Source organism: Podarcis tiliguerta, assembly GCF_965153285.1.
Source record: "Podarcis tiliguerta genome assembly, chromosome: 7".
NCBI lineage: Eukaryota > Metazoa > Chordata > Lepidosauria > Squamata > Lacertidae > Podarcis > Podarcis tiliguerta.
In genome coordinates, this window is record NC_139540.1 from 27,233,161 (window position 1) to 27,246,654 (window position 13,494).

General features: G+C 41.5%; 1 protein-coding gene across 3 annotated transcripts in view; it reads left to right on the forward strand.

Annotated features, from left to right (window-relative positions):
• The window catches only part of MMP16 (matrix metallopeptidase 16), a 174,459-nt gene that overhangs the window by 132,164 nt on the left and 28,801 nt on the right, over positions 1-13,494 (forward strand). For all 3 annotated transcript variants that reach the window (XM_083451122.1, XM_083451123.1, XM_083451124.1), the window contains 2 exons: positions 2,026-2,164; positions 13,264-13,414. In XM_083451122.1, coding sequence (XP_083307248.1) covers positions 2,026-2,164; positions 13,264-13,414 — 290 coding nt within the window. The remainder of the gene's footprint in view (positions 1-2,025; positions 2,165-13,263; positions 13,415-13,494) is intronic.

Below are 13,494 nucleotides of genomic sequence, written 5' to 3' on the forward strand. Positions count from 1 at the left end.
GTGTGTGTGGGTGTACAAGCATGAGAAAGTGTGAGGTGATCCCCCACACTGCCAGCTTTGTCCATTCTCATCACCATCATGTGGAAGGCTGGCCACAAGGAAATGCAGAGAAAAGGATCTCCTATCCCTGATCTAGATGGACCAGTGGGCTGGCTTTGTATGCGGCCGTCTTCTTTGTGCCATGAGCAACCAGTCTTGGAAAATGCAGGAACCTTTTGCAGAGAGGAAGGCATGTGCAGTACAATATTTCAGGGCTTCAGTTTGATTTGTGTCAGTTTACTAGTGATTATTCTTAGCACTTGTGCTGAATCTTGGATTTGTGAAATAAATAAGAAAAAGGGCATCTGGAGATGTGTCACGTATTTTTTCCTGCACTGCTGAAATTTACCCATATGTTTAGGATGAAGGGGCAGAGCAGTTGGCTGGCCTCAAGGAAGACTTGAGCCTGGAAGATTGCCTTTGTTTGTATAAATTAAAGCACTAATAAAAGAGCTAAAGTCATTTAGGAAGAAGAAATACATTAGGTAAATAGCAGTAATCCATTAAAGACTAAGGAAAGAACAGCCATGTAGAAGAAGAAAATTGTCTTCCAGTTGTATAATTATAGCTGCATTTAACGTAGTACTGTAAATCCTGGAAGATAACCAACCAAATAGTGTTCTTTTTTTTCTTTTCTTTTCTCACTTACAAAGATGAACTGCTTTAGTGTTGATGCTGCTTCGCAATTTAACAAACACCTGTTTTTCAAAAGCAGTGAAAAAATGCTGAAGAACCACCTGACTTTCCCTTGAGGATAGTGATGACTTCTTTGTTTTCACCTCAGACAGAGTAACAATACTAAAAGACAAGATCTATGTATGTATGTGTGTGTATGTATATATGTATATACACATGGTAACTTCTAATACCTGTACACATGTATACATTGTTTTCCCAAAAACTTTGAAGAAAGAGAAAAAGAGGGAAACAACTGATGACGCTATGACCGTTTCCCCATTAACACCGTAGTTGGCATGAGGGTTGTTTTATGAAAACATCAGGTGAACAATGGTCATTCATGCAATGGATATTAACATATTGCAGCAACTTGTAGTGTGTTCTCTTAGACCATCTTTCTCCCAGACTAATCTTCACCAACTCTTGGAGTACAACTCTCAGCCAGCATACTTTTGCTCACTATCCTTATTTAGCGTTGTGTGTTTCCGTAGGTTCAATTTGGGCCTTAAGTGGAGGCATTTTGTTTAAATACCCTTCAAAAATGTATGCATGGAAGACAGTGTATTTCTGATGCCACTCTTGATGTACCATCCACCTTTTTTAAAAATGAAGGGGGGCATATGGCTTATTCCTAGGATTGCCATGATTAGACACTATGTAATATAGACACGTCTATATAGAGGGCAAAGCTTCTTAGCCGTGGCAATGATGTTTACTGAAATGTGGGATTTGGGCTGTACAGACACAGTGGCAGAGCCATTCTAGTGCTGCCACTGGTGCACCAGTGCATCCTTGAGTTCTTCATTGCATTTAATAGGTAAGGTAAAGGGACCCTGACCATTAGGTCCAGTCGTGACTGACACTGGGGTTGCGGTGCTCATCTTGCTTTATTGGCCGAGGGAGCCAGAGTACAGCTGTGTGGCCAGCATGTGGCCAGCATGACTAAGCCGCTTCTAACGAACCAGAGCAGTGCACGGAAATGCTGTTTACCTTCCCGCCGGAGTGGTACCTATTTATCTACTTGCACTTTGACGTGCTTTCGAACTGCTAGGGTGGCAGGAGCTGGGACCAAATAATGGGAGCTCACCCTGTCGCGGGGATTCGAACCACCGAGCTTCTGATTGGCAAGTCCTAGGCTCTGTGGTTTAACCCACTGCATTTAATAGGCCAGTGCTAATTAAAACACATGCTGAAATACAGAAATATATTTAAAAATTAGTTGTCCACAGGTAAGGCTAAGTAACATTCTGTATCTTTGAAACGGTGGTGCCTTCAAATGTTATAAGAGGTACATTTGTTTGTTTCCAGGATCAGTGGTTTTGGCGTGTCAGAAACAACCGAGTGATGGATGGATACCCCATGCAGATTACCTACTTCTGGAGGGGGCTGCCACCAAGTATCGATGCAGTTTATGAAAACAGTGACGGGAATTTTGTTTTCTTTAAAGGTAAGAAGTGAAATTACATGAAGAGCCGAGTAAAAATTCATTTAAGAAACTTGCTAACATGTTGCATTTGGAGAGCTATTACATGGAAATCAGGATGACCAACTACAGAAGCAATTTTTGGAATATAACTTGCTTACACTCCTAGATAAAGTGCTCTTCAAATCAGAGTTAAGACAGTAGCCGAGTCTTCCTACGAAATGCTGCCCACTGCAACTGGGGACGCTATAGCCAAGATCTCCCCACAGATTTCTCGGTATTCATCTGGGACCTTATCAGGAAGGTATCCCACTTGGAGAAAGGGATTCTGAAGTTATGAGTGATATTGCTAGTAACTTTCGGGTTAGACTAGAATTCTGACACAATGGGAGTATCTTCAAAGGTTTGGAAACTAGAATTACTTCAGTATATGGCTGCCAGATTACTGAAACTAGTCACTATGGTCCTATTGTGTCTGTGCTGTATCTGTAGCTCCTGGTCTGCTTCTGGACACAATTCAAAGCAACAGTTTTTGACCATCACAGCTTAGAAACAGGGCACTTGAAGGACTGCCTGTCTTCATACATACCCTCCCATACTCTTAAGAAATTCAATAGAGGGATCTCTATGTGTGCCCCCTTCCATATCTTAGTTAAGGCAGGGAGCTACCATGGAGAGAGCCTTCTTAGTGGTCAAACTACAATTTTAAAACATTCTCCTCAGAGCATCTTGCTTGGCACCCACTTTGTTATCATTCTGGCAAAGATCTTTTTATTTTCCCAAACTTTGTATTCTTTTATGGGCTTTGTGCTACTTGAATTTTCCTACATTGCTGTTCATTGTTTTATAGTTGCATGTCGAGGTCCCCAGGTCCACCCCAATAACTCACACATCACACAGAAATTTTGTTTAAGATTTTTGGCATAATTTTGGCCACAACTTTATTAAAATACAAATTTGTGAGTGGTTGTGTAGGCATTGGTTGCGACTATCTGCCCCCACCATGGGGGACAGACTGACATTCCACACGATGCGAAAGTCAGAATAGGGGAATACACTTGGGGGTTACGCGGAGCAGGGAACCTGCCCTCACCCCAAATGCAACCAGGAGCTCATTGCTATGGCCCGAGCCCCCTTGACAGAGTGGACAAGCAATAGTTAGCTCCCAATTCCTTTAACGGAATCCCTTGCAGCAGCAGCATTAGAGGGGCAGGCACAGCCAATCCATGCCCCTCAACCAACCAAACCATAAACCAATGCCTAACCACGAACCTTACAAGTTGTGACGATTTGCTACGCAGTAGGCAAAAATCAAATGGCCCCAGCCAATCAGCCAGATGGACAAAATTCCTACCAGGCCCCCGCTCCAAAGCAGACGACCCCATGACAGGCATAGCAAGGTCAAAGCGAACAACCCTATTCTAGGGAGGGGGGGACGGGCAATCCGATGCACGGGTGAAAAGAGGAAGCCCTAGCCTCATGCAAGGAGTGTTAGTATTTCTGGCTGTCAATCAATAAATGGCAACATTAACTTCTTCCCAACAACAAGGGAAGCCCCAATCACATCAGTGGCCAACGATCAATTAGCCCGCCCCCCAACTTTGGAGTGTCCTGGCGGCCCCCACCGCAACACGCGCTCTCCATGAAGGAGGACATGCTTTATCATAGCTAAATTGTATCTCCCCCACCACCAGTGTAAACTACCCTGTTTTCAGCTTGCAATCTTATGCACCTTTACTTGTGAATAAGCTCCACTGATCATAGCGGGAATCAATTCTGGATTAATATGCATGGGACTGTGCTGCCGGTTGTGCAATTTTTGTGCTTTAAATAGCATGAACTATAGAAAGATACACTTCTCCCCTCTAATTTTCCTTTCCCCCCTTCTAATCAGAGTTACTTATTTTAAGCATCAGTTGTTTATCTTGCTTATCATGTCACCTGTGTTATATTATAATTTATTTCCTCCCAATACAGTGACATTACAGTGTTCAGGTGGGAAATGAATTATTAATAAAGTTCCTGCATTTATGCAAATATTCATCATAATTAAAAATTGCATAAAGCCCAGAAAATATGGCATGTGGAATTAACTGTTTTTCAGCAGCCTGTGGCCCCCTCCCCATTTTTCGGTGTGTTTCCCCCCCTTTTTTGCACCAGGCGTCAGCTGTTCCTTAAAATTAAAGGTCTTAAATATGCATCTAATTTGAGTGTAATGTGAAAATTATACTGTATGTTGAATAAATACTAGTTTATCATTGCAACCTGCTCATTGGGAGTGAAAATCCGTGTAGGATATGATTATTTATAAAGCGAGATTTGTTAAACGAGCATTTTTTACATTAACAACAATAAGGGAATTAAATGAAAACGCTCAAATTTAACTGTGTAGTTAATAAGGACTGAAAAATACTGTAGCTCAAAAGGTTTGTGAGGAGGGTAGATGAAACGCCATCAGGGACCTTTAAAACCCCTAGTAAAGATGTTAAGAAGAGGGTTGCTGGATCAGACCACAAGCATGATACAAACATGGCATAGTATCATCCATCTTAATTCAAAATGGCTGCTCTGTTGTGTGCATTAAGTTTACCATACCTGCTAGGCATGCTGAGAATGTAGGCCTTGCAGAGCCTATTCTGTTCACACAGTGGCCAGCCAGATGCAAAATGGTAGCCCATAACCAGCACATGAGCACAGTAGCACTCTCCCACTTGTGTTCCCCAGGGATTGGTATTCAGAAACACCCTGTTCCCACCCCATCATACTTACATCTTCTCCTGCACCCCAACTCCATGGCTTTCTTTCTTTGATTCTTTCTCCCATTCCCAGCTCTGTTGTTTCTTTCTAGACCCCAATACTTCTTGCTCTGTCACCGCTTGATAGCTCTCCCCTGAAACTGCTTTCCTTTTCCCCTTTCTCTCAATAGCTTCCTCAGTGTCTTCCCCTTTGTCTGAGGTAAGTTGCAGTTGTTGCTGTTGTGGCCAGAGCTAGGCACGTCAACTTCTCTTTCAGCTTCCTTTTTTTTTTACCGTAGCAGCTCCTTGGGAGAAAATAATCAAAGTTTGGGGGTGGGATACAAAATGTTGGGTTTCCAGGTATAGCTATAGCTGTCTCTTTTTGGAGGTGATTGAGTTAACCAGCAATTGGCCAGGATCGAGGCCTTGTGAGGCCACCACCATTCCCTGGTGATTGTTCTCATAAATGCCACCATTCATGCACATGGTAATCCATTGCTTAGTTGCATCAGGGGCGGGGAAACTATGGCCCTTCAGATATTGCTGGACTCCAACTCCTATGAGCCTCAATCAGCATAACCAATAATTAGGGAAGGTGGGAGTTGTGGCCCAGTATATCAAGAGACCACAGGCTTCCCACTCACACACCAGTTTAGTAAACATAAGCAATGGAAGTGAAACCACTAGAAAGAGAGGAAATGTGAGCACTAGCAGCAAAAGTCAAACCACTAGAGAGAATGTTAATGCATCGTGAGTTTGGAGTTTTAAGCAGACATACTGTTGGCATCGTTTTACAAAGACATGCATTTTTATTTCAGTGCATTTATAATACTAGTAAGTTTGCATTCTGCATATATAGATTTTATATTGTTTTCTGACATTCCCACCCACCCCCATTCCAAGCTGGGTCTGGTTCAGGCATGTGAAGAGGACAGCTCCTGCTTTCATGTAGTATGTTTCAAGGATGTCTTCACTTGACTTTCTAGATGTTAGAGTGTGTGGAAAATTTCAGTCTAATTGGTTTCTAGTGTTCATACTTGAAACTTCAGTGTTTTAGGGGACAGGGAAGTGCCGCAATAGTGTCCATAAGTGAGTTAGGTTGTAGCCAATGTTAGTCATACTTGGAATTAATTAATTCATTGAAATGAATAAAGATGACTGACTTAGGTACATTAATTTCAGCGAGTACTCTGAGTAGAACATAGTTGACCAACTCAATGTATCTTCATATGTATGATGAAAGCTGCATTCTTCCTGTTTGCTAAGGACCATTAGCTCAGACTTTGAATATTCTTTCACAGTGATTGATAGATGGCCTGATGAAGAAAAACCTTTTACTGTAGCCCAACTCCATTTTTCTCCTATGCTCTGAAATAGAAATAATGAATCTTAGTCACCAGTCCCATGCACACTTTCTTGGGAGTAATCACCATTTAACTATATGTTGCTTACTCCCAAGTAAACACTGCCAATTTGTTGTCATGTTCACTGCTTTTGTAATATGGTCCATTGGCATCTGTTGTAAGAGCCAGCAGACACACATTGCAGACAAAAAAATTTTTAATCTTCTGAAAAGGCCCGAATCTTTTCCTCCCCATGTGTTATGTTTATATTACTGCATGCAAACCACAGAATTCAATCATGTTTTATTACCATGTAATGAAATTTCAGAGTAAGATGAGTCTGCAGAACCATTTTTCTTTTAGATTTATCTAATCATTTTACACCTCTCAAAAGCATGTTGTCCTCTAATCCTTCTCTAGAAGATTAGTTTTACTTTGAACCCTTAAGCAACTTATAAACAACTGCCTTTATTATAACATGGCAAACATATTTTGTCCGCATTCTTTCTTAAGAAAGTCCCTTATATAACAAAGTATGGGTCATATGAAAATCACTTAGTGAAGGAAATGTCAGTTCCCATTGACATAGCTGGCTTTTTGTGGATATACATTACATTCCTGCCACCCTTCTTCCATTTGATATAGCTAAGCCACAGTCCTATATCTGTGGTAGGTTCTTCGTCACAGACTAACATGCAATGCAATACTGTTGCTGAAAATTCAGATTTGCAGGGTCAAATTTATGAATCCAGTCTTAAACATTGGGATAGCTCAGTTGGCAGAGCATGAGGCTCTTAATCTCAGGGTTGTGTGTTTGAGCCCCACATTGGGGGGGGGGGATTGCTGCATTGCAGCGGGTTGGACTATATGACCCTCGTGGCTCCTTCCAACTCTACAATTCTATGGTTCTACCACATGGTCACATTTCCATGCTAGACATCCAGCATGCTAGATAGTATAGGTGACTGTGGCAGCACAGCACTTGGGGCTATTTAGGAAAATCTTCAAAGGGAAGGAGCATCATCTGACCCCCTTCCCAGAACTTTGGGACAATATGGTCCCAGAGCAAAATGAGACACAACAGAGGAGAGTCTGTTTTTCAACCCGAATCTGTCCTAACCTGAATCTGAGGAGACCAATTTAAATGGCAAAAGAACATGTGTGATAGGAACATTAAATGCTCTCCCTCCCATAATTTACTGTCTCAAAGTCCATATCCTGAGGCACTGTTCTTTCAACTAGACTCTCTTTGAGCCAATGCAAACAAAATGAATGATTATCAATGGGGATGGGAGGAGCTTCTAATTTCTGTGGGAAGGCTCAATAAGAGGCCAGTATAGGCTGTGAAATCCTCATGGTTGGCTTTCTTCATGGAGCACAGTGACGTCCCATGGTGCCTTGTCTTTCCTGGGTCGCTTTTCATGCTTCTGGTTGAGCACCACTTGCTCAGGTCAGTGTCAAAACCAATTCTACCACACACCCTGTGTTTCCTATATCATTATCTCCTATCACAGCCTTGCTGTCTGTTCAGTCTGTGATTGCATGTGACTTCTATTTAGTTATTTTAATTTCATTTGGATTCTACGTTCCCCTTTTGGAATTTGTTGCTCAAATTAGGTCTATAGAATCCTAAGCCGTTTTCTCTCAAGCCAAAACCCGGCCAAAGGACCATTGAAACTCTTGTAATGCCAAGCCAAAGGGGAGAGCTTTGCCAAGCCTCTTTCACCATTGAGGCTGAAGGAGAGGAACTTCAAAAGGCTATGCCTTGCCTGTGTGGGAGAGAGCCAATGGGCAGAGCCAATGTTTCTGGCTTTTCTCAGCTGACCCCTATATATATATATATATATATATATATATATATATATATATATCAGTTTTAGAAATTTCTCAAGAACATGAAGCTTTTAAAATATATGGTTCAAATATTGTTTCATAATACAGTGAATGGGAAATCTTAGACATTCTAGCACTTAGTTATTCTTTTCTTGCCCTGCGTACCAAAGAAAAAAGAAAAAAGGGATAATCGGCTCAAGCTGGATTCATTTCATCTATACTCCTAATAATGTACTATTTTATAGAGGAAGGTCACTTAATTAAAATTCATCCGACAACTGAGAGTTGTTGTTGTTTTTAATTCACACGTCAGTGATTAGAGTTGTATAATGATAAAATCTGCCTGAAGACCCCTATTAAAACTGTATATCCACATACAGTGGTACCTCTGGTTGTGAACGGGATCCATTCTGGAGCCCCGTTCACAACATGAGCAGAACGTGACTCGTGTCTGCATGTGTGTGGGCTGTGATTCACCACTTCTGCGCATGCGCGTGATGTCATTTTGAGCGTCTGCGCATGCCCGAGCCATGAAACCCAGAAGTAACCCGTTCCATTACTTCTGGTTCACTGCGGGACGTATTCTGAAAGAACGTAATCTGAACCGAACGTAACAAGAGGTATGACTGTACATTGAATGCGTAGAAGTAAGTTGGGGCAGGCTGGCTGGCACCGGCACCAAGTAGGAGGGCAGGGGGTCAAGGCTCCATCAAAGCTCTGCACATGCATTCCATGGGGCATCTTCATGACACGTCAGCCCCCCCTCCCCGTTGTGTGTACGAGTGACACCAGCATCCCGTGGGGCATGCACACACACTGTGAGCATGCTGTGGGGTGTGCTGACATCATGCGTGCATGGCGTGGTGACATTGCACAGCCCCGAACCCCCTCAAACATGGGTCAACTTTCAGAAGACCACACACCAGTCGCAGGTGAGGCCAGAAGGAAACCCTATCTCTTTAGTACAGTTGGTATATTCAAAATATACCTATTTTGAAATGTATCTTCCTTCTATGAAATCTTGGCTGGATTTCATTAAAGTGCTGTATGGCCATTCAAATATTGATTGAAAATAGCATTTTACTATCCGAAATGGAAGTGTAGAATATCATTTTAAGTTGATACTTGAGTGAAAAAAATGAAACGAATAGTATAAAACCCATCTTTATTTATCTATTTAGTGCTTAGATATGTACTTAATCTTCTGCATAACGGTTCAGAATGTACAGAAACTTTGCTGTTCGGTAATATAGCATGAACACCTAATTAAAATATAGCAATATTCTTTCATAGCATTCCATGGTAGTTTTCCTGTAGGATAGGTAATGAGGAAATGCCAGATAAGTCTGTAAATATTTTTTAACTGGGAGGGATGCAGATTGTGAAATTCTTCCTAGTGTGACAAGAAATTTAAGCAGTGCTAAAAGCTAACTGTCAAAGGCATCCACAGCGCTAAAACTTGTGCCAAGCCCAAATGCAGCAGTAGCAAAGTTGTTGTAAAATTCACACTGGTGCTGCCATAACTTTCAACACCACTCATCCCACTATTTGACAGCTTCATTTTGAAAGCTAAAATTTACTGGCAGGATATGGGTAAGAAGCAAGTAACACTGCCTGCATAGAAATTCAGGGATTTTATTTTATTTAAGTGAAGCAAGTGTAAGGAAAAGGCATGCTTAAATCAAAATGGATATGTGATATAGATAGAATGAGCTTGAGGATCAAGTGAAGTCTTGTAGATAAATGCAAAACAGCAACAGACGTTTGCAGCCCAGCTTCTTACCTGTTCTCTCTGTGCCATAGAACAGCTTAATAGGAAGGCTGGCCAGAAAACCCCCCCCCTGTTGCCTGCATGTATTGTTATGCAGTATTTGCAACACTGTAAAAGAGTTTAACCGAAAGATTAGCATCTGCGCCTACTACAAAGGAGTAGCTCTTGAAGACCCTTGAAATCACATGGATGGATCAATTAGCAAGACTGTTTATTCAAAGAAGACACCTAGTAGGTCTTTTAATTCTTTCAACATATTTTCAATCCTCCTTGTGACTTTTTGGAACCAGGCTCAATGCTTCTGAGAGAGCAGATTTATTTGTCTTTTCTTTGAAAATTGAACGATTTGGCTATGGCACCCTCCTTGTAATGTGTCGTATTGAATTATTGCTTGGGGGTTATGGGTGGGGTTAGTTTTTTATTGTTTTAATTGCATTGTGTTTCTATATGCTGTAACCCAACTTGGGACCTTCTTGAAGGGTGGGTAATAAAAACAAATAATAATAATAATAAATTTTTAAAAGTATTTGCTTTGGCTCAGAGATAGCAACTTGCCTAATGATTCCTGACTGCTCTGAGATTTGAAATAAGGAACTTTCCAGTACCCTGCTTACACTTTTAATCTCTTTGCTATATGAGGTAAATATAAATGTCAATGTTAATTTTATAGCACTTTTAACATACAGATGGAACGCTTTAGAATCTCTCATACTTAACCTTTCTAAAGCCCTGAGATAAAGGGCATTGATATTCCCATTGTACAGATTCCAAACAGAGGGTGTGATAGTGACTCATCCAATGCTGTTTGGAGAGTTCATTAGAGGACTTATCAAATATTACCCCTCCAACATAAGGGCTGCAGGGAGAGGGGAGAGACAGTCCACACATCTGGGCTGAAATGCACGGTAGAGACAATACAAATATTATTGCCTGCCTTGTTCAGCACCCACCTAACTAAACTGTCATTCAATGCCCACCACAAAGGGTGATAGATAACGTTGGAACTGACCCCCACAGGTAAATTTTTCAACTTGATAATTTTCTTTTACCTGCTCCTTATCTTAAATTCCTTTTCAGTATTCACTTCTCAGTTTGAAGGCTCTCGTTCTGTTTCTTTGCTGAAACTCCTGAAATGTGCAGCTCTCTGACCTCCTTATCCAACTGAAATCCAGATGCTTTCTCATATAACTCCTTGAGCTGAAGAATCAGAAAATAAACTTTCTCTCTCAAAGAAAACCTGCAGTCATGTAAATCTTGAGTTTGTTATATGCGGCGCATGCTACAAATAATGATGACAGCTGTGGCAGTATAAGCCCGTCATCTCCTGCATGCATAATACATCTCCATCAGTCTGAAACCAATAGAAATCTTGCATATAAATAATTACTGTTGCCATTGCCCAAGAGACTCAAATAACATATATCCAGATAGCTTCTAGAGTTTAAATTTGTTTAGTTCTAAATATCAGAGGAAAAGGTATCAGCTGGGTAGGATCTGATAGGCAAATATAACTCGTAGTTCCATTTGCCTATGCAATGTTAGGTTCTTTTGTAGTTATTATTCAGGAAACCATGCCTTGCTTAAATAAATGGTCACACAGTGTAAGACAGGTCTGTGCAACTTGTATGCCATGAAGCAATAGTCTGGTGCCGTGAACCTGAAAGCCAACAGTGCCCACAGATGGACACAAAGGGAGAGAGGGCAGTGGCACTTATTGAGGAGTCACTGGTCTCTGGGCTGGATTCATTGGGTCATATATATGTTGGACAGAGTAATTGCAATCCTCCTTGTGATCGAAAATCCTGTTCACACAGTGTTCCTGATCACAGGGATCGTATTTACATTCAGACAAACACACTTACAATCCCCCTTCAGTTCTCTCCACTCATTGTGACATGGTTTGAGATAGAAGCAGCACGTGCATAATCATCCCTTCACTATGAATGCAGTTTAAAAACAGATGGATGGATCCTGAATATCTTGGATGTGTTCCATTGGGGAGGAGAGCATCAAAACAATGGTGCATATCAGTATGCCACATTCGTGTGGTAGATCAGAGCCACAGTGCTGCTCTCTATAGCTTATCTGGATGGCACTGGGTGGGGCAGTGAGGTTGGGGCTACCAAGACACACTGGCAGAACCTCTCTTGCCTTCCCACTGGTGTGTCTTCATAGTCCCGACCTCACCATCACTCTGCCCTACCCAACTTCCATCCAGGTAAGTTGTAATGACCCCAACTGCTAGTGATGCATATTGAGGAGGCAATAGAATGATGTGGATGTTTTCTTGAATAAGAAGAATGTATCTGAAATGTAGGAGTAGGAGCATTCTCATGCTTGAAAGCGGATTGTTAAGCAGTTGCAAAGGAGCTGATGAAAGATTTAGTTCGCAAGTTGAGCATGGGAAGGATTGAAACCGTATCCCATTTCCTAATTAAAAATGTGACAAAAGGAGACGCTGTAAATCTCAAAGATACTGGCTGAAGAAACCAAACTATTTCCTGATTTTCCCCCTGCATCCTCTTATTACTCTTTAAGACTTCCCTTATTTAATGCCGCTGAGGGATATCTATAAAACAAACTGTGAAACAACTCTCTGGTTTTTCCATCACAGTGACTCTAGCGCAGACTTGATCCTCAATCTTTGGGGTGAACTAAAGTTTCCTTTAAAAATGTTTGTAACAAAAACAGTGCCTAAGGGCCGATATGTGTACATGAGGCAAGTCTACCTGGATACTTTGTTAAGCACAAGAAAGGATATGGGTTCCCATTTTTGTACATGTCATTTTCTAAAATGATTGGTGTTGAGAAATGTATCCACTTTCCCATTAGCTTCTGTGCCTAAGGGTGTCTTGCGGCACGTCTGCACTACAAATTGACAGCCTGCTTCTAAGGAACTAAAGCATCAGCTGAAGTTTTTCCAGTTCTGTATCCCAAGCAGCTTGCTAAACCTGGGCATTTCTTGATCTTACCACAGACAAAGCCTTTCACTCCATGGCAGCTCATAACATGCTGCAGAATTCAAATACAGCAGGCCTTCACCTCTCATGGCCTACCAAAAGCAGCCCAGTAGCCATGAATCATCAGCTCACCACAACCCATTTTTACAGCCCTACAGCATATTGGGTCTCTTGGTGAGCCACCATTCATGGTTGATGAGCTGCATTCAGCTTGGTGAGCCACAGCACAAATTGCGGCAGCCTGCTCCATTTGGAATTTTGGATTCTGCAGCATATTTGGAATTCTGAGGAATGACAGCCAATGTTTGGATATTGGTTCATATGTTGATACCTCCATTTTTTTCTGTTGTGTTCTTTTTTCTAATTAATGTCTTATATATTTCTTGGGGAAAGAGGGGGAAAGAGCCTGTTGGATGCATTTATCAACAAATGATATTATGAGAAGCTAATGTGGATCTTTCTCCCTTCCCTCTGCTCTCAGGTAACAAGTTCTGGGTCTTCAAGGACACTACTCTCCAGCCAGGATATCCTCACGATTTGATAACATTGGGCAGTGGGATTCCACCCCATGGTATTGATTCAGCAATTTGGTGGGAAGACGTTGGGAAAACCTACTTCTTCAAAGGAGATAGGTTGGTATATTCATCCTGGAAGGGAATAATCAACCTATTATTTTCATAGCATTTGTGTATGACTGGTTGTGTTCCTTTGT